The sequence below is a fragment of the Heterodontus francisci genome, chromosome 3 (assembly GCF_036365525.1).
Source record: "Heterodontus francisci isolate sHetFra1 chromosome 3, sHetFra1.hap1, whole genome shotgun sequence".
Taxonomy (NCBI): Eukaryota; Metazoa; Chordata; class Chondrichthyes; order Heterodontiformes; family Heterodontidae; genus Heterodontus; species Heterodontus francisci.
In genome coordinates this window covers 13,681,497-13,702,973 of record NC_090373.1, presented here as the reverse complement: position 1 = coordinate 13,702,973, position 21,477 = coordinate 13,681,497, and the positions used below count along the sequence as shown (strand labels likewise).

The following is a 21,477-nucleotide window of genomic DNA, read 5'->3' as shown; positions in this document are numbered from 1 at the left end:
TAGGGAAGTCTTGCTCCAACTGTACAGGGCATTGGCGAGACCACACCTAGAGTACTGTGTACCTCTTTGGCCTCCTTATTTAAGGAGAGACATATTTGCATTGGAAGCAATTCAGAGAAGGTTCTGTAGGCTGGCTCCTGGGGTGAAGGGGTTGTCTTATGAGGAAAGGTTGAGCAGGTTGTGCCTATACTCATTGGAGTTTCAAAGAGGTGATCTTATTGAAACTTACAGAATTCTGCGGGAGCTTGACAGGGTAGATGCTGAGAGGATGTTTCCCCTCGTGGGGGAATCTCAAACTAGGGGGCACAGTTTCAAATTAAAGGGACTCCCATTTAAGATGGAGATGAGTAGGAATTTCTTCTCGCAAAGGGCCACTAATCTTTGGAACTTTCTTCCCCAGAGAGCAGTGGAGGCTGGGTCATTAAATATATTCAAGGCTGAGTTAGACAGATTTTTGATCTACAAGGGAGTCAAGGGTTATGTGGGGACAGGCAGGAAAGTGGAGTTAAGACCACAATCAGATCAGCCATGATCTTACTGAATGGTGGAACAGGCTCGAGTGGCCAAATGGCCTGCTCTGTTCTTATTTGTTATGTTCTTATGTTCTTTTATACTATACACGCTCACTGACACAGGTATACACAGAACACAAAAATATTGCACGCTGTCAATTGCAATGTGAGCACTGTTTGAAAGTGCTTCTTGGAGGCAGCATTTTGATGTGCTCTTCTTCTGTAGGCCTGGGACAACTGAAAGCCAGAACATTTTGTGTCTCTGAGAAAGCCAAGTCTTCACAGCATCAACTATGCCAAGCGTGGAGACAGGTTCCTGAACCTCAGAGGGTTGTGCAGAATGAGGAGATGGCACTGGGTGAGTCAGAGTGTGGATGCAGAGTGGTGGTGACAGAAAAGGAGCAGGCCCCTACTGTCCAGTCTAGCCACTTCCTCAGCTGCTGTGGCTCGAGTTTGATCTCACGGGACATGATTATAAATAGAAATGGCTGCCTGAACAGAATCATCTGCAGGAGTCACATGAGTCCTTGTAAAATGCTCTGCTAGTCCTGTCAAGTAGTATGAAGGTTTCCACTTGCTTGTGGATAAATGGCGTCCTGCAGTATGTATGGCAATTCCAAGTGCATCCTTAACTGAGCCCCCAGTGGCACAGCTCCCAAACCCAGGCTCACGAATGCTCAGCTGCTGCTATCAAGGCCTTGGGCTCCTATCTAAACCTCCTATTTGATCCAGCTTGACATTCTGGGGAATTACAGTACTGTCCACAGGATTGTTCCTCAGTAGGCCATTGGGAGTGCTAAGCGAGTGTCCATTAGTAAGGGGTGGAGAGTTGTTACCTATACTAAGTATTGCACAGTACAGTTACAGAATTGATATAATCTACCAAAAATTTTGGTATTTCAGCTATATATTTGATGTGGTGGCAGATGCTCACACCACTTTGGCACACCTCCAGGGCCCAACTACCCCATACATTCAAATAATATAGCACCTGCCTGATACTGGAGGCATTGCCCAGAGCCTCAGACTCCGGTGAATGTCCCCTGTATAAGATTTTTTTTTTGATTTGTCGCTTCCCTAACTGGACACCCCCCCCCCCCCCCCCCCCCCCACCCAATGTCCTCCCCCAGTCCACCTCCCTGGGCCCATCTGGATGGCAGTGCACCTATATCTTTCTTGGCACACTGGAAAGAGTTCAAAAGAGCAGAGGCTACAGTAACTGAAAGATTGGCTTCTGATAGTGAAGCAGAAGAGATGGGGGACAAGTAGCAATTTGGAATTGGAAGTGGGCTGAGGAATATGGTTGATGATCACTCGGGCAAAATGGAGTCTCTGCTCTGAGAGAGACCTAAAATGTGGATAAGAATCTTACAATTGACTGTGAGTGGAGCTGACCACAGAGTTTATGATTAATTAAAGTGTGTAGAGAATTGAGGGTAGAGGAGGTGAAGTCAATGAGGAATGGAAAAGTCAATCTTTTAAGATAATGAAGGTGGTGACTTAGATGAAGGAGAGGAGAGAGGTAAAGGGACAAATCAGCAATGTTAGAATGGAAAAATGTAGTCTCAGTGAGTGCACAGATGTGGTGCAAGAAGGAGGTTCAAAGTCAAGTAGCATGCCAAGACTGCATATACCTTGCTTCAACCTCAGAGCCAGTGAGATTGAGGGCGTTGGAGCCAGAGGGACATAGATGCACGCATGGGCTAAAGAGGATGGTGTTCGTTTTGTTAGTGATGAACAGGAGGACCTTTGCCTTGAGCAGGACTTGATGCCAGACTGGCAGTGAGATAGTTCAGCCATTTGATTTCAACAGGGGGGAAATTGGTCTTGGATGGGAATGTAAAATGGGCAATAATAAATCAGCAGCCATTTTACACCCTGCCTGATTGAATGGAAGAGAAAGTCAGGCTGGGTGTACAATGGGATACTAGTTTGCTATCACCCATCTTGCATGACCATTGAAGATCAATATTTATCCCTTCACCCTGCCCTTCCATAACTCAATAGGTTACTGGGCATCTCTGAGGAGCTTAGTTAGTTAGTAGCCAATATAAACACAAAGGTGATCATCCATAAACTAAGAGGGAAAGTGGATGGGAAATTAAGTGAACAGAAGAAAGCAAAAAACAATGTTAACAAAACATGGTTCAGAGTCAGAAACACCAATACAGTTTTACAAGGCAACACCCTTGTTGTTGAGCATTCACTGTCATTAATGACTTTCAGGAGGAGATTTAAGCAACATTATTCAACTTACAGAAGACCCGAAACTATAAGTGAAAGGATTGTGTATGGCAAAGGGTGGCAACATTCAACATGATTTGGCGAAACATAGTACATGAGATAGCAACAAGGTCCACCACCAATTACAAAAGGCAACTAGGGATGGGCATGAAATACTAGCCTTGCTGGTGACATCCATATCCTGAAGAATAATAAAAGCAAAGAATGCAGGGAAATTAAAAGGAATCTATTTAATATGTGGAAAACTTAAATCATGATTGCCTTGTGAAAAACATTAAGATTGGAAGTAGTCATTGACTAGACCATGAATTTATGAGGCAGCGATCAAGAAAATTTAAGGAATATTTGGCTTTGTTAACCAAGTGACAGGTTGAAGCATCTCATGTTAATTCTACCTTTAATTAAGACCTTATTTAAAAGAGTGCATCTGCTCTGGTCACTTTACATCTAAAAAGATGTTGATGCACTTGAGAGAGTGCAAAATAGAAAATCATGAATAATTCCTGAACTCAAGACGATTTGCTACAAAGAAGTAGATTGAATTATTCAGATTGATTAAAAGAAGGTTGAGGGGTATATAGAAACTACAGTACTGTATGCATCTACTGGATAACGAGGAGAGTTGAGAGTTTGGATTTTGGCAGATTATTTTAGTTAAAGCCTAGAAAAGGTAAGAAAGAACATTAGTTTGAAATGCAGTAAAGAAAGCCCACGAGATAAACTGGAGATTAGTGGTATCGATATTAACTTGTATCACCTGGCATTATTGGGGCATTAATGGCCTCAATATAGGATCAGCAGCCTTATCAGTGCCATTTTGGAAGAGGTGCCAAAAGATCTGCCTGTTTCAGGTGGTAGATGCATTTGAGTATTTCTTTTTTATTCCTTCATGGGCGTCGCTGGTAAGGCTAGCATTTGTTGCCCATCCCTAATTGCCTTTGACAACTGAGTGGCTTGCTAGGCCATTTCAGAGGGCAGTTAAGAGTCAGCCACATTGCTGTGGGGCTGGAGTCACATGTAGGCCAGACCAGGTAAGGCCGGCAGATTTCCTTCCCTAAAGGACATGAGTGAAGTAGATGGGTTTTTACGACAATTGATGATAGTTTCATGGCACCATTACTGAGACTAGGTTTTAATTCCAGATTTTTTTAATTAATTAGTTGAACCTATTAATTAATTGAATTTAAATTCCACCGATTGCCTTGGTGGTATTTTAACTCGTGTCCCCAGGGCATTGGCCTGGGCCTCTGGATTACTAGTTCAGTGACATTACCACCATGCCACTGTCTCCTCGCAAACTCACACACTGATTTGCTGACGAGGTTGGCCTGATGATTGGTTGGCCTGAATCTGGTGAACTGGATGGAAATGCCCATTTGGCATCCTGAAGCTCAATGTAAACGAGGCCACACTTCAAGATGACAACTGCTGCTTCTCTTTGAGTATGGGCGACTGTCCAGCCAGCGCACTCCACCGGTCACTACCCAAAACTCAAAGTCGATGCCAAGGAGTGACTCCTTCCCAGTAGTCGAAGCTTTGGAACAAAACTAATAACCAGTCTGGGTCAATTGCAAGATACAGACTGAGAGTGGCTGTTTGGATTGAGCTATGAGAGAATAGTGATTTGAAGGGACTTTTATACAGAATGTGCAGCACAGAAACAGATTGCTTGGCCTAACTGGCCTATGCCAATGTTTATTCTCCACACACACCTCTTCATCTAAGCACATCAGTATTTATTTCTATTTCACTCTCCCTCATATAGCTTCCCCTTAATATCACTGCTTTGGATGACAGAGGGCACGGAATTCATTTGTTCAGCGCTGCTTCTAGTTGCAGTAATTGCAGTGCCACTTCCTCTGCAACATGAGCAGGTTATACAGACAAGGAGGCAGAGACGGAACCTGTGCAAAGAGGGGGAAGAAGGTCTCTCCATAGAAGGCCCTATAAAGAAGGTCTTCTGAGAGCACCAGTCCTATGTTGGGATGAGCCAGGAGCAATGCCTCCGGAGGCTTCAATTTACTAAATGATGGAGTTGCATCACCTCCGAAGACCTGGAGCCTCAAACAAGAGGCGAGGACAGCCCTCCCAGTGGCTGTGAAGATCACTGTCGCTCTTACATACTGTGTCCCAGACCCCTCCAGGCAGGAGCAGGTGACATCAGCAATTCATCACCCACAGAAGCATCCAGGGGGTGATAGAGGAGAGGAGGAGACTTCAAATTGAAACATATAAGATCCAGATGGGACTTGACAGGGTTGATGCTGAGAGGATGTTTCCCCTTATGGGGGAGTCTAGAAGGAGGGGACACAGTTTAAAATTTAAGGGTCTCCCATTTAAGACTAAGATGAGCATATGAACATACGAATTAGGAGTAGCAGTAGGCCACTCAACTCCTTGATCCTGCTCCACCATTCAATAAGATCATGGCTGATCTGATTGTAACCTCGACTACACTTTCCCGCCTACCCCCAATATCCTTTCATCCCCTTGCTTATCAAGGATCTATCTACCTCTGCCTTTAAATATTTAAAGACTCTGTTTCACTGCTTTTTGAGGAAGAGAATTCTGAAGACTCACAACACTCTGAGAGAAAATAGTTCTTCTCATCTCTGTCTTAAAAGGGCGACTCCTTATTTTTAAACAGTGACCCCTAATTCTAGATTCTCCCACAAGGGGAAACATCCTTTCCACATCCACCCTGTTAAGACCCCTCAGGATCTTATATGTTTCAATCAAGTCACCTCTTACTCTTCTAAATTCCAGCGGATACAAGCCTAGCCTGTCCAATCTTTCCTCATAAGACAACCCACCCATTCCAGGTATTAGTCTAGTAAACCTTCTCTGAACTGCTTCCAATGCATTTTCATCTTTCCTTAAATAAGGGGAAAAATACTTACACAGTACCCCAGATGTGGCCTCACAAATGCCCTGAAGCATAACTTCCCTACTTTTTTATTCAATTCCCCTCTCAATTGAATGTAACATTCTATTAGCTTTCCTAATTACTTGCTGTACCTGCATACTAACCTTTTGCAATTCATGCACTAGGACACCCAGTCCTCTCTCTGTTTCCTGTTAACTAGCCAATTTTCTGTACATGGCAAAATGTTACCCTCTACACCATGAGCTTTTTTTTCTGCAATAACCTTTGATGAGGCACCTTATCAAATGACTTCTGGAAATCGAAGTACAGTACATCCACCAGTTCCCCTTTATCCACAGCACATGTTACTTCCTCAAAGAACTCCAATAAATTGGTTAAACGTGATTTACCTTTCACAAAACCATGTTGGCCTAATTACCTTGAATTTTTCTAAGTGCCTTGCTATAATGTTTTTAATAATAGCTTCCAACATTTTCCCTAAGACAGATGTTAAGCTAACTGGCCTGTAGTTTCCTGCTTTCTGTTTCCCCCACTCTTTGAATAAAAGAGTTACATTCGCTATTTTCCAATCTAATGGAACCTTCCTGAATCTAGGGAATTTTGGAAAATTAAAACTAACACATCAACTATCTCACTAGTCACTTCTTTTAGAACCCTAGAATGAAGTCCGTCAGGACCTGGAGACTTGTCAGCCCACAGCTCCAACAATTTGCTCTGTACCACTTCCCTGGCGATTGTAATTTTCTTGAGTTCCTCCCTCCCTTCCATTTCTTGATTTATAGCTAATTCTGGGATGTTACTTGTATCCTCAATAGTAAAGACTGATGCAAAATACCTATTCAATTCATCTGCCATCTCCTTATTTTTATTTATTTATTCCCCAGACTCACTTTCTGTAGGACCAATGCTCACTTTGTTAACTCTTTTTTAAATATCGAGAAACTCATACTATCTTTTTTATATTTCTCACTAGCTTTCTCTTGCACTCTAATTTTTCCCTCTTTATCAATCTTTTAGTCATTCTTTGCTGTTTTTTATATTCTGTCCAATCTTCTGACCTGCCACCCATCTTTGCTTTTTCTTTAAGTTTGATACTATCTTTAACTTTTTTAGTTAACCACAGATGGTGGGTCCTCTCCTTAGAATGTTTCTTTCTTAATGAAATGTATCTATTCTGTGTCTTCTTAAATATCCCCTTAAAAGTCTGCTACTGCATCTCTATTGACCTATCCTATAACCTAATTTGCCAGTTCACTTTTGCTAGCTCTGCTTTCATGCCCTCAACTTGTTTAAGTTTAAAATCTACGCTTGGACCCATTCTTCTCTCCCTCAAACTGAATGTAAAATTCAATCATATTATGATCGCTGCTACCTAGGGGCACCTTCACTTTGAGGTCATCAATTAATCCTATCTCGTTGCACAATACCAGCTCTAGTACAGCCTGCTCTCTGGTTGGCTCCTGAACGTGCTGTTTGAAGAAGCTTTCCCGAAGACATTCATTGAACTCTTCATCTAGGCTGCCTTTGCCCATCTGATTTTTCCAGTATATATGTAGATTTAAATCCCCCACGATTATCGCCGTACCTTTCTGACAAGCTCCAATTAGGAGAATTTTTTTTTTTCTCAGAGGGTTGTAAGTCTGTGGAATTCTCTTCCCCAGAGAGCAGTGGAGGCAGGATCATTAAATTCATTCAAGGCTGAGTTAAATAGATTTTTGATGGACAAGGGAGTCAAGGGTTATGTGTGGGGTCGGGGGTTGCGGTGTACAGACAGGAAGTTGGAGTTGAAACTACAATCAGATCAACCATGATCTTATCGAATGGTGGAGCAGGCTCAATCAAGGGGTCGAATGGCCTACTCTTGCTCCTAATTCTTGTGTTTTTGTGTGTTCTTGTGTTCCCTGAGGAGGGAAGATCAGGATGAAAGGGCATGTGGGTTCACCAGGATGGTGAGCTTCCTGATGGTGCAGGGCACCACTGATTGCACATATGTGGCTCTGCAGGACCCCACCATGTCAACAGGGAGCAATGCCACAACTGCAAGGGTTACCACTCCATCAGTGTACAGTGCGTGTGCCACTACGCCAAGAATTACCCATGAATGCTTGCTTTCCTGGCAGCGCTCAAGAGCATTTATCCTGCGACAGTCAATAATTCCCACCATCTTCAGGCCTCCAAAACAGACAACAGGATGACTGCTTGACGATAAGGTTCAGCCCCCACACACCTGGCTCATGACCCCCTTCTGCCAACCCACCACACGAGATGCTTCAAGCTCTGTGTGATGCCCTGTGCCTTCAATGAGAATCACGGAGTCACCTGAAACACAGCGGAACAAGCTCTCGGGCTCCTAATGCACAAATTTCAATGCCTAGGTCAGGAGGCTTTTGCCTGGACTCCAGTGGAGGCTGAGACAGCTGCCAGAAAATGCTGTTTTATGGGTCAGTCTTACAGTGCTGCCATGGAGTTGTCCACTACTTCCATGCTGGAAAGGATGGGCTTCAAGCTCTGCGTGATGCCCTGTGCCATAGTGGAGCTGGACTCCATCATGCTTCTTGCCAATGACTGGAAGCTATCAGGCAGACCTGCCAACGCACCAAGCTTCTCATCAACATTTTCCTGCAGTTCACCCAATGATGTGCTCGTCTGACTCTCTGCAGCAGAACCGGTCCTGTGACCTCGCCCTCCAGGGAGTTTGCTAGTTTCTAACATTCACACAGTACCAGCATCTGAGCTGGTGGCTGCCAGTATCAGATCAAGTGACGATGCTTCTTCCTCAGAGACCCCTTCCTCCTCTTGCTTTCCACGTGAGGTTGCAGGGGCTGAGAAGGTGGCAGTTCTTGATTACCTCAAAGCACAAAACCATAAGAGGTGGTTAGCGGTGAGGGTAGGTGGGGTGGGAAGGAAAGCAGAAGGTCCATGGTCACTTCATCGGCAGTTTCCATTTCAGGGCACCTTTCAGGATGAGGGTGAGAAGTGAGTGGAGAAGTTGCATAAGGCAGCAATGTATCATCATCCAGGATGGACTCGGTCGTGCCAGTTTCCACAGGCTTTGTGGCATTGGTGCTGATAACTCTTTGCACCATCGCCTCAAGGGCACTGAGGGCATACTGTTCTGCTGGTTATCCACTGTTCCTTTGTGTCTCCCTCCTGTTATGGATGACCTTCTCCTGCAAGAGAGAGGCAGAATGCCAGTGACTGTGGGTTTGGGTGATGTGCCTGCCATAGCTGAATAGCTGTAGATTTGTGGAGGTGTGTCGAGCCGGGTGTGAGGTTGGCAAGATTAGAATGTGCGTGGGCGAGTTGCAGTATAAGGATGTTAGGGATGAGTCCTGAGTGTGAGGGAGTGCTGCTGGGTGAGTGATGGGGATGTGGTGCATTGAGCAGTGTGACAGGTGTAGGGTATGGTGGGTAGGAGACGTGATGCACAGATGCATTCACTCACCTTGACCACCCGACTGAGGTCATTAAACATTTTGGCACTGCTGCCATGCTGCCATGTCCTGGGTGACACACCCCACTCAGACAGATATACTGCTTTGGATACTGTTAGGGGGGGATGACCTCCCAGGGAAAAACAGCAACAGCCAAGTTCGTGGCACCACGGAGGGCTCTGCTGCACAGCAGGGGAGGAAAAGGGGTGGAAGAGCTATAGTGATAGGGGATTCTATTGTAAGAGGCGCAGATAGGCGTTTCTGTGGCCGCAAACAAGGCTCCAGGATAGTATGTTGACTCCCTAGTACTAGGGTCAAGGATGTCTCAGAGTGGCTGCAGGACATTCTGAAAGGGGAGGGTGAGCAGCCAGTGGTCGTGGTCCATATTGGTACTTACAACATAGGCAGGAAGAGAGATGAGGTCCTGCAAAGTGAATATAGGGAGTTAGTTAGAAGGTTAAAAAGCAGGACCTCTAGAGTTGTAATCTCAGGATTACTCCCTGTGCCACATGCTAGTGAGGATAGGAGTAGGAGGATAAGGCAAATGAATGCGTGGCTGCAGAGCTGGTGTAGGCAGGAGGGCTTCAGCTACTTGGATCATTCTGGTGCAGAGGTGACCTGTACAAGCGGGACAGGTTGCATCTGAACTGGAAGGGGACCAATATCCTTGCGGGGAGGTTTGCTAGTACTACTCGGGAGGGTTTAAACTAGTCTGGCAGGGGGGTGGGACCCAAAGTAGTAGTCTCTCTGATGAGATCGTTGAGGCAAATGTAGAGGTTAAAGCAAGCAAGTCCAGTAGGCAGGCCGGGCAGGGGCAGGACAGGGAGCGTGGAAGGTCTGGTAGGCTAAACTGCATTTACTTTAATGCAAGAAGCCTTACAAGTAAGGCAAATGAACTCAGAGCATGGATCAGTACATGGGATTGTGAAATTATAGCTATTACGGAAATATGTTTGAGGGATAGTCAGGACTGGCAGCTCAATGTTCCGGGGTACCGATGCTTCCGGCGTGACAGAAGTGGAGGTAAGAGAGGAGGGGGAGTTGCACTATTGATTTGGGAGGACATCACGGCAGTACTTAGAGAGGATATCCCGGGGGGAACGTCCAGTGAGGCCATATGGGTAGAACTTAGAAATAAGAAAGGGGTGATCACTTTGATGGGATTATACTATAGGCCCCCCAATAGTCAGAGGGAAGTGGAGGAGCATATATGTAAGGAAATCACAGATAAGTGTAGGAATTATAGGGTTGTAATAGTAGGTGATTTTAACCCTTTCCTATCCTGAGTGGTGTGAAACAGGGCTGTGTTCTCGCACCCACACTTTTTGGGATTTTCTTCTCCCTGCTGCTTTCACATGCGTTCAAATCCTCTGAAGAAGGGATTTTCCTCCACACAAGATCAGGGGGCAGGTTGTTCAACCTTGCCCGTCTAAGAGCGAAGTCCAAAGTACGGAAAGTCCTCATCAGAGAACTCCTCTTTGCTGACGATGCTGCTTTAACATCTCACACTGAAGAATGCCTGCAGAGTCTCATCGACAGGTTTGCGTCTGCCTGCAATGAATTTGGCCTAACCATCAGCCTCAAGAAAACGAACATCATGGGGCAGGATGTCAGAAATGCTCCATCCATCAATATTGGCGACCACGCTCTGGAAGTGGTTCAAGAGTTCACCTACCTAGGCTCAACTATCACCAGTAACCTGTCTCTAGATGCAGAAATCAACAAGCGCATGGGTAAGGCTTCCACTGCTATGTCCAGACTGGCCAAGAGAGTGTGGGAAAATGGCGCACTGACACGGAACACAAAAGTCCGAGTGTATCAGGCCTGTGTCCTCAGTACCTTGCTCTACGGCAGCGAGGCCTGGACAACGTATGCCAGCCAAGAGCGACGTCTCAATTCATTCCATCTTCGCTGCCTTCGGAGAATACTTGGCATCAGGTGGCAGGACTATATCTCCAACACAGAAGTCCTTGAAGCGGCCAACACCCCCAGCTTATACACACTACTGAGTCAGCGGCGCTTGAGATGGCTTGGCCATGTGAGCCGCATGGAAGATGGCAGGATCCCCAAAGACACATTGTACAGCGAGCTCGCCACTGGTATCAGACCCACCGGCCGTCCATGTCTCCGTTATAAAGACGTCTGCAAACGTGACATGAAATCGTGTGACATTGATCACAAGTCGTGGGAGTCAGTTGCCAGCATTCGCCAGAGCTGGCGGGCAGCCATAAAGACAGGGCTAAATTGTGGCGAGTCGAAGAGACTTAGTAGTTGGCAGGAAAAAAGACAGAGGCGCAAGGGGAGAGCCAACTGTGCAACAGCCCCAACAAACAAATTTCTCTGCAGCACCTGTGGAAGAGCCTGTCACTCCAGAATTGGCCTTTATAGCCACTCCAGGCGCTGCTTCACAAACCACTGACCACCTCCAGGCGCGTATCCATTGTCTCTCGAGATAAGGAGGCCCAAAAGAAGAAGAAAAAAAGAGAAGATTTTAACTTCCCTAATATTGACTGGGACTGCCTTAGTGCTAAGGGATCAGATGGGGAAGAATTTGTTAAGTGTGTCCAGGATAGTTTTCTGAAGCAGTATGTGGATGGCCCTACTAGAGAAGGGGCTACACTCGACCTCCTCTTAGAAAATGAGGCTGGGTAGGAGGTTGGGAGCACTTTGGGACCAGTGATCGTAACTCTATTAGCTTCAAGATAATTATGGAAAAGGATAGGACTGGTCCTCAAGTTGAACTCCTAAATTAGGGGAAGGCTAATTTCAATGGCATCAGACAGGAACTCTCAAAAGTTGAATGGGAGAGGTTGTTTACAGGTAAAGGGACGTCTGGCAAGTGGGAGGCTTTTAAAAGTGAGATAGGAAGAGTTTAGGGCCGGCATGTTCCTGTTAGATTGAAGGGCAAGGCTGGAAAGTTTAGGGATCCTTGGCTGACGAGGGATATTGAGGGTCTGGTCAGGACAAAGAAGGAGGCATATGTCAGGTATAGGCAGCTGGGATCAAGCAAGTCCCTTGAGGGGTATAGGGGATGCAGGAGTACACTTAAGAAGGAAATTAGGATGGCGAAAAGGGGCCATGAGATTTCCTGGCAGATAAGATAAAGGATAATCCTAAAAGATTCTATAAGTATATTAAGAGTAAAAGGGTAGCTAGGGAGAGACTAGGTCCCCTTAAGGATCAGTGTGGCAATCTATGTGTGGACCCACGGGAAATGGGCGAGGTTTTAAATGAATACTTCTCGTCTGTATTTACCGTGGAGAAGGTCATGGAAGCTAGTGAAAGGCAAGGTCTGATTAGGGATAGTCAGCATGGCTTTGTGCGTGGGAAATCATGTCTCGTGAATTTGATTGAGTTTTTTGAGCAGGTGACCAAGAGGTTTGACGAGAGCAGGGCGGTGGGCGTTGTCTACATGGACTTTAGCAAGGCCTTTGACAAGGTCCCGCATGGTAGGTTGGTCCAAAAGGTTCGAACACATGGGATCCAGGGTGAGCTAGCCAATTGGATACAAAATTGGTTGGTGATAGGAGGCAGAGGGTGGTAGTGGAGGGTTGTTTTTCAGATTGGAGGCCGGTGACCAGTGGTGTGCTGCAGGGATCGGTGCTGGGCCCTCTGTTGTTTGTCATATATATTAATGACTTGGATGTGAATGTAGGGGGCATGATTAGTAAGTTTGCAGATGACACCAAAATTGGTGGTATAGTGGACAGTGAAGACGGTTGTCTAAGGTTACAAAAGGATATAGATAAACTGGGAAAGTGGAAATTTAACACAGACAAGTGCGAAGTGATGCATTTTGGGCAGTTAAACCAGGGCAGGACATATACAGTGAATGGCAGGGCCCTGGGGAGTGTTGTTGAGCAGAGAGAACTTGGGGTGCAAGTACATAGTTCCTTGAAAGTGGCAACACAGGTAGACAGGATGATGAAGAAGGTGTATGACATGCTTGCCTTCATCGGCCGAGGCATTGAGTACAAGAGGGACGTCATGTTACAGTTGTACATAACGTTGGTTAGGCTGCATTTGGAGTACTGTGTGCAGTTCTGGTCACTGCGCTACAGAAAAGATGTGATTAAGCTAGCGAGGGTGCAGAAAAGATTCACAACGATGTTGCCTGGTTTGGAGGGCTTGAGTTATAAAGAGAGATTGGATAGGCTGGGTCTGTTTTCCCTGGAGTGAAGGGGCTGAGAGGACACATGATAGAGGTGGATAAAATTATGAGAGCCATTGATAGGGTAGATAGCCAGAGTCTGTTTCCCATGGTAGGGGTGACTAAAACTAGAGGGCATAGATTTAAGGTGAGAGGGAGGAGGTTTAAAGGGGATCAAAGGGGTAAATTTTTCACACAAAGAATAGTGGGTATCTGAAATGAGCTGCCAGAGGAGGTGGTGGAGGCAGGAACAGTAGCGACATTTAAGAGGCATCTGGACAGGTACTTGAATAAGCAAGGCATAGAGAGATATGGAATTAATGCAGGCAGGTGGGATTAGTATAGATAGGCATTCAGGTCGGCATGGATGTGGTGGGCCGAAGGGCCTGTTTCTATGCTGTACGACTCTATGACTCTATGACTCCAGGCAATGACCACCCTTGTCACATGCTTCCATTCCCTGCATAGGCCCGATCTCATGACTTCCTGCACCACCACCCCCCCCCCCCCCCCCCCCACCACCCCACCAGAAACAGAGCCTCTTTCCTGGCCTCCACCTGCTTGATCAGTGCATCAGGGTGGCAACACTGAAACAGGGAGCCCTTTCTATAGTGGTGTGCCATCCTCCTTGCCCCTCAGTGCCAAAATGTGATTCTCTAGCAGCCTGCAGCACATTGCTGCAACTTCCCATTTGTAGGGACCACGCCTTTAAAAAGGGAAGGCTGCCTGGAGCATGTGGTTTCTCCAGAATGCTACCTGGCCCCCTGCGGTGCATAGAGGACACTGGCTACGCAATGGGGACCAGGTCAGCACAGGAGCAGCTCATGGCCACGCTACAATTAGCGAGGAACTTTATGTGCTGCCCACCTCGTTTCCGTTTGATGCAGGCAGGCTCCATCCCCAGGCCTAAAAATTGGGGCAAATTAATTTCTAGCCCACAGTTTACAATGCTCAGCAATATAAACAGAAACTGCTGGAGAGAAGAGCAGAAAAGGCAGAGGGATATTTAGGTCAAGCCCCTTTGTCAGAACGGTTCTGACAAGGTGTTTGTACCTGAAATGTTTAGCTGTCTTCTCTCTTAACACATGCTGACAATCTGCTGTTTGTCATCACCGTTTCCCATTTTTATTATTTCAGTTTTTGTCAGTACTTTCTTGTTATCTCCTTCTGCTCAAGGACAAGCTGAGAGGATGGTTTCTGTTCATTCTACAATTTCCTGCTTTTGATAGAATTCCCTGGACATATTTAACAGTGCGGAATCCTTTCCTGTACTTGACAAGGAAAGATAAGGAATGTTATCTTTCCTTAGCTTAGATTCTGATAACAAATGCTATTCTCCCAAATGGTTTAATTATCTTTCAAACTGTATGTTTACATGGGAAAGATGCTACACATGGGCTTACTGCTTTTATGCCTTTGTAAAATGAACATCTGCTTACACTATTTGGATAGAATTAGACCCAAGTCGAGATGCACCTTTAAGTCAGTGCACGACAAATCAATGCAGCTGTGGACTGAATTTAATTTTTAATTAAGCGTTTTTAATCAATGCAGTTAAGGGAAAGCTAGATAAGCATATGAGGGAGAAAGGAATTGTCACTAATAATCCAATAGGGAATTCAGGAGAAACTTTTTTTCCCAGAGAATGGTTGGAATGTGGAACTTGCTACCACAGGGAGTAGTTGAGGTGAATAGTACAGATGTATTTAAGAGGAAGCTAAACACTTGACCGGGAGAAGGGAATAGAGGGATATGTTGATCGGATGAGATGAAGAGGGTTGACAAAAGACTCATGTGAAGCATAAACCCCGGCATAGACCAATTGGGCCAAATGGAATAAAAACAGAAAATGCTGTGCATTCTACGTAAAAGTCCCTTCAAATGTAAAGCAATGTAAGGACAGGTTTTTTGTGTGTATCTGTGTTCTGCACTATTGAATTTGCACCTTGTAAACAAATTACAGTGTCAGAATTTACAGGTGTACGCCAATTGTGTGGAACCAGCTCATAGCGAGTCGACAGCTGAGTGTTTGCCTTTCCAGTTTTATTTTCTACTGACTTGGAAAATATTGCCAAGATTTTTAATTTCAAACCAAGTAAAAGTGAAAGTGAGTCTTGGAGATGAGTCTACAAAGAGCTTGAAATATTTTTCTGTCAACTTCAGTCAAAAGCAGTGAACAATCGACTGCAGATTCACTACCAGCCTGCTTGGTGCGGCAGGTGTAGACCACTTTTACCCCACCATGCAGCTTTACAATCTACCAAAACAATTTATTCCCCCAAGCCTGATCAGGAGAATTTGAAAAACTTTCTCAGTATTATTTTTTACTGTTTTGATTCTACAAGGGGCAAGGCTCGACAGGTGGAATGGCCTACTCCCGTTCCTGTGTGCCTCGTGCAGGCTATGCGGAGAGAAATTTGCAAACCCCTTCACAAAGGAGTGCTTGCAATCTCTCTCCGCACAGCTCACAAAGGAAATCCCACCCTGTCCCACTCAAACCAGCAAGAAAAGTAGAAGGTACATTTAAATTTAGTTTAATATACTGATTTTTAAAAATCTGTACCTGTTTTCATCATACTTTGTTATTAAGATCAGTAAGAATGCATAAGATAGAAATGTAAATGTGTGAATTGTTCAATGGCAGAGCTTTCATAAACCTCTATTCTGTCCTTAGAATTTGCATTGATGGGAGAGCACACAATAAAAAGTCAGCGACCACGATCAGTTCATGAGAGAAAGGTCCCTCAGGAACAAGCTGATGCTGGTAAAATTATGCCACATACTGGTAATTAATTCAATAGTCTATTCCTGTCTTCGTTTTATCAATTTAACAAACCCACTGCATGCTTTCATAGATTTTTTTTATTTTAATCGTGCAGGTGACGTTTCTTGTGCATTAACCTTTTTGTTTAAGATCAGTCACCCCAAAGTGTCCAGAAATATCTGCAAGTTAGCAGCTGTAGAACCATATTTTGGAAGCACAGAATTAGTATTAATAAAAGCACCACACCATTGCATGTCAGCATTAAATTATTACTTATTTACAGGGGTTTCCACTGGTTTGCAAAAACAATAAACCAAACCTATAATTGGAAAGTGTTTTCTGAGATTCAATATTAATGTTTGTGTGGGAGATTACCAAGGTTTGGGCCTCTTATTTATGAGTATCTTTGGCCCTAGACACCTAGGGAAACCCTTGTCTTTAACACATGCATAGACCCTCAAAGGATTCACAGTGGGTGCCATTTTAACATGACCCATCTGTCGGGAAACTGACCGGATTGGGTGCAATGCTGGTTTGACACCTTGTCTGATTTTACTCTCAGCTGAAGTCAATATTGGGTGGAGTGTAAAACCAGCATTCCACCCGATCCTGTGAGATGACTGCCCAGAGAGTTAGGTTAAAATTACTCCCAGGTACTCCGCAGCCATTCATGTCGTCACTCTGTGTTCACTGTTAGAGTGCTAGAAAGTGCATGCTATTAGAGCTTCCATAGGACTCATGTGATGTAGAAGAGTGTCTGTGTTAAGATTTCAAGAGAAGATTATGGTCTGTTCCAATTCAGGCAATTGTGATTAACATAGATATTGTTCCTCAATTAAAAACCTGTACAAGCTGTCATATTTTCCTCCTCCAACGAATACTTAAGTCTGTCTAACCATTCAGAAGCTGACTGCTTGTGCTAATGTTTTCTTTGCCTGCTCTCATTGTATGGTTTGAGAGTGAACCTGCCTTACCTGATGAACAGTTACCCAATCTCACACCTGCGATTGGGATAAACACAAAAGGCTTTGAATTTTGCTAATCTTAGACCACACGAAAGGCTTTCTTCAATTTATTTCCTCATGGTTTATTAACGCAGAATTTTATTTTCAGCATTTTTTAAAAAGAATTTCATGCGCTCATGTTCATTGGAATTATCAAGTATGAATCATTGTGATGTTAAGTGTCTTCAATATTATTATTTAATGGCGTTAATGGTAGGCCATCTATATCCCTGTCCATTCACTTCACTTTAAGGCTCCAGGGCAGTCTGGCACTCAGGGTTCCTTTATAGCTGAAAGGGCGTGCTTCTAATGAAATAGCTGGGCTGTCAGAGCTCAAAGCTAAGAGGAAGCATGGGGGCTAGAAGAGAAAGGGAGAAGATGGGAATGATAAAGTTAGCAATGGAAGCACCCTTCCTGCCAATCAGTCATGGAGTAACACACAGAGCTGTTCTGAAGAAGCCTTCAGTTCAGATTGCCTTGTCACCCTGTCTGAAAGAGGTTAGATTGTGGTGAGTAGCTTATAGGAGGTAGTAAAGGGGGAAAATATCAGGATTTTTAAATGTAAATATGTATTTTTTTATATTTAATTTTGCATGCGTTCTGCATTTAATGTTTCATTTCACTGCACCTGTGCTTCGATAGGTGTCAACAAGTAGATCCAGGGAAAGTGAACTATTTCTGATTCACCCGCAAGGTGCCATTGCATTGTTTTAAATATTGGTGTATAAAGCAGTTGGTGTTCATTGTACTTTTTTTGTCCACTGAATTAGATCTGTAATATATAGATGTATGTTTAAAATAAACTTTGCTGCACTCTCTCTAACCTGTCTCAGCATTCAGACCCCAATTAAATAACCAACTACCTCTTTGCTGGCTTTGACTAAAATGATGCAAAGTCATTTATGTAGATTTTTTCCAACAATAAATGACCACCAAAGTCTTCAGAAGTGCAGTTGTGACATGAGCAAATGTGTTACCTAGAATGGGAAGTTATACTGTGTCATTTCTATCTGTATTAAGATGTGTACCATCTGTGTTGCTCTGTTTATTATTGTAATAGAAGTTAAATTCATATGCAAACAGTTAATGAAGGTTTAGGATGTTAAAAAAAAACTGTACTGAGGAGAAATTCAGACTGCAATTCAAGTAAAAAAATCCTCAGAAGTGTTGGTATTATAATAAAATTGAAGCCCTTGACCGAAACCAATGTCAGAGCTGCAGTTATTGGAATTACCAGTCTTCAGTCAACTATATAACAAGAGAAAGGGCTGCATCATTACTTCTGATGACATTATGGCTTCAAGGTGTTGCCTTTCCTAAATAACTTAAGCACAAGCACCAAGTTAATGGACTTTGGTGTCTCAAATGCCACATATACTTTGGAAATAGTAGGAGCTTCAAGTTTTCTTTCCTAATAATTTCCCCGACTATTTCAGGACACGTTTGTCATTTTGATTGAATCTCTGCGAGCACAAGTATATGTGGGAGAAAGGGGCTTTAGCCTACCTGGGTTAAGGCACGAGCAGTCCTAGGGTTTTATGAAGCAAAATGAAGAGCCAAGAGCCCCTTGAGGCAGTTACTTAGAAACAGGAGAAAGCACGGGGACAATGCTACTTTGGCCATTCTTACTGATTTCAAGCCTGGAGATGACTGTTGATGATATTAGGGGATGAACACTTAAATGGGCTAACGTCTCTGTAAAACCAGATAAAAGACATCATGCAAACACATTAATATCGCCGACAGTACTTTCTATCTATTAATCTTAACTTTATAAAAAACGGCTCCTCTATTTGTTCAATGCTATGATGTAGCATAACAGCAGCGTTTTGAGGCCAGGCTGCTCCCCTCCCCCATTCTCTATCTCTCCTCTACCCATTAAAGAGTTACCAAAATATCTATCAGAAGTAATGTTCTTAGTTTGCTTCAGATTTTCAATGAGGTTTTTAAAAATAATTGAATAACTTTGTTTATTATTTCAAAAGAAAGCATTTTTTTCAAAGATGCTTTTGCTGTCTTTGGTTAATTGCTGGGATTTTATTTTAGTTCTTTTCTGTTCTGCTTATTAATTATCCTTTACTAGGAGGTTCCTGTGGAGTACGAATAAATAGGAAATAAAACGCACATCTGGAATAAAAATGCACACCCATAGAAGGCCAGTCAGCATCTGGAAAGGGAAATGACAGGTTAATATTTTGAGTTTGGACCTTTCATCAGAGCTGAAAGTTCAGTACTAACAAGGTTTTTTTTAGCTTTGTTGAAAAGTTCACGCTCGAAATGTAATAACCTGTCTTCTCTCTTTATAGGTGCTAACTGACCTGCTGTACATTACCAGCATTTTCTGTTCTGCTTTCTAGCATCAGGACACTCACAATAAATGAAACACCCAAGGTCCAGCCCCAGGCATATCCAATGTTTGATGTATGGGTTGTGACACCCTATGGCGCACACTGCTTACTAGTGACTGGCAGGTGATCTGTGCTACACAGCCCATTGATGAACAAATTGCACTTCCCTGTTTGATGAACAGCATGGAAGGTGGAAGGAATTTGAAATAAGAAGTAGACGTATTGAAAATATATAGTTATCTTCTTCAAAACCCCTTAGTTCCTTCTCTAGTGATCCTAGGCATGTTGATTACGGGTGGTGGGAGAAACAAGCTTTACATGTCTTCAGGAATTTGCCTCAGGACTTGCAAAAATAACCATACAGCAAAACATAGGACAGCTGATAACCTTGTAATTAATGTGTCAGTGCACTTGAAAACAATTTACATTTTTCTGATTCATAATGCATACTTAGTAGATGCATAATGACTAGTCTAACAATTCAGGGACAACTTTCATTAAAGTGTTAGCGGGAGCCAGCTATTGCCACCAAGAGTCCCCTAGAGATGTCATTATCTCCTGTTAACTCTTGTTTTCTGACCTCTATTAATATTGTTACTTCTCAAGTGCAAATGGGGTTTCCATTCTAAATGGCATGGGATTCCTGAGTTGAATAACAGACTGGCTTTTAGCCTGCAATTATATGCTTGCATTCAGACAAAGAAGAAAATGGAAGTATAGCTCAGGACTCACGTCCCTGTCTGACTCTGGAATGCAGCAGTGGGAAATTTCCTCCCTCCCCTGACCTCCCTCTCCCTCCACCCGCCTACCCTACCCCCACCCTCCCTCCCCCCTCCACTGCCAGTAAGGCCATCTCCCACCATTTGGGCTTGACACAGCAAGGAGTATAGCTTCAATGCACTGGGGAGCCTGCTTTACGAAAATGATTGGACAGTCCAGTGAAGCTCCAGGGGCATTTTATAAGCTGACGAGTGAAGGTATTTTTCATTTTGAAAATATGGACTGTTCCCACCGGTGGTTCGTTCCAAGACGTTTTGAATTTGCCCGCAGGAGCCAAGTAAATGTGTTTTCAGCCAGACACCATTAATCAGGAGTTGCTTGGTGTAAGTGTCAGACCCACAGCACAATATAACCAGAACTGTCCTTTCAATTATTATTCCAAACTGGTTTCCAAGATCAATTGGAAATCTTAACAACTGCTCCTTTCAATTTCCTCATGATTATGGCTTCTACCTGAAACACAAGATTGCATACATTGTCTGTCCTGTTGATTCTTGGTACTGTTGTGTTATTGTAAAAGGAGCTGATGCTGTTTAATAATTGATGTGTCACTCTTTATATGCAGGAGACCCTGTTACAGAAGAATGGACCCAGTGGAGTATGTGTTCAGTAACATGTGGTCAAGGGTCGCAGGTGCGAACCAGAGCTTGTGTATCATCTTACGGGATACTGTGCAGTGTGCCTTTAAGAGAATCAAGGGTTTGCAATAACACTGCCCTCTGTCCAGGTAGTGTTAGCAATGGATGAGTAAAAATGTGGATGTTTAATTATATGACTGGATATAGACAAGACGATTAAAAATAACTTGCAAATTCTTGTATTTTGCTCCTGTTACTTATTTTATTTCTCAGTGTGATTGAATGTTTAGACATTTTACCTGTTCATAAGCTTAAAGCAGTGTGGAAGCCGAAAAATGTTTAAATTGGCATCGCAATGATATGTTTGAAATTGACAAGATACCAAGCAACCGAAACTCTGTGTGCTTTCAATTAGACCCGTCAACAAATCACACTGTTTAGGCTAAAACATCAGGTAAATTGGAATATTTCTTGTCATTACGCTGCTATGAGTTGTATGGAAGCCTGTTCAGCTTTATTTATATATTTATTTCAGCACCTCTCTGCAGAAGCTGAACTGTTTGCACATTCTGATTTCTCTGCTAACTGGCTAGCGTACAGTTGGTGTTATGCTGCTGAATAGTGATTGCTTGTATATTTTAACATGACTTGTTTCGTTCACGATCAAGCCCATAATTACTCAAGCCAACTTGGTCACAGCGGAACTCTCGGTGTCGGGGGAAAAGCAAAAACGATAAAGCAACAAATGGAAAATATATATTTAATGGCAATCGACC

The 21,477-nt window shown here is 43.7% G+C and overlaps 1 protein-coding gene across 1 annotated transcript in view; it reads left to right on the top strand.

Annotated features, from left to right (window-relative positions):
* adgrb3 (adhesion G protein-coupled receptor B3) overlaps nucleotides 1-21,477 on the top strand; it is a 1,095,571-nt gene that overhangs the window by 665,146 nt on the left and 408,948 nt on the right. Inside the window, exons 3-4 of the mRNA XM_068020141.1 lie at nucleotides 15,902-16,012; nucleotides 20,689-20,850. Coding sequence (XP_067876242.1) covers nucleotides 15,902-16,012; nucleotides 20,689-20,850 — 273 coding nt within the window. The remainder of the gene's footprint in view (nucleotides 1-15,901; nucleotides 16,013-20,688; nucleotides 20,851-21,477) is intronic.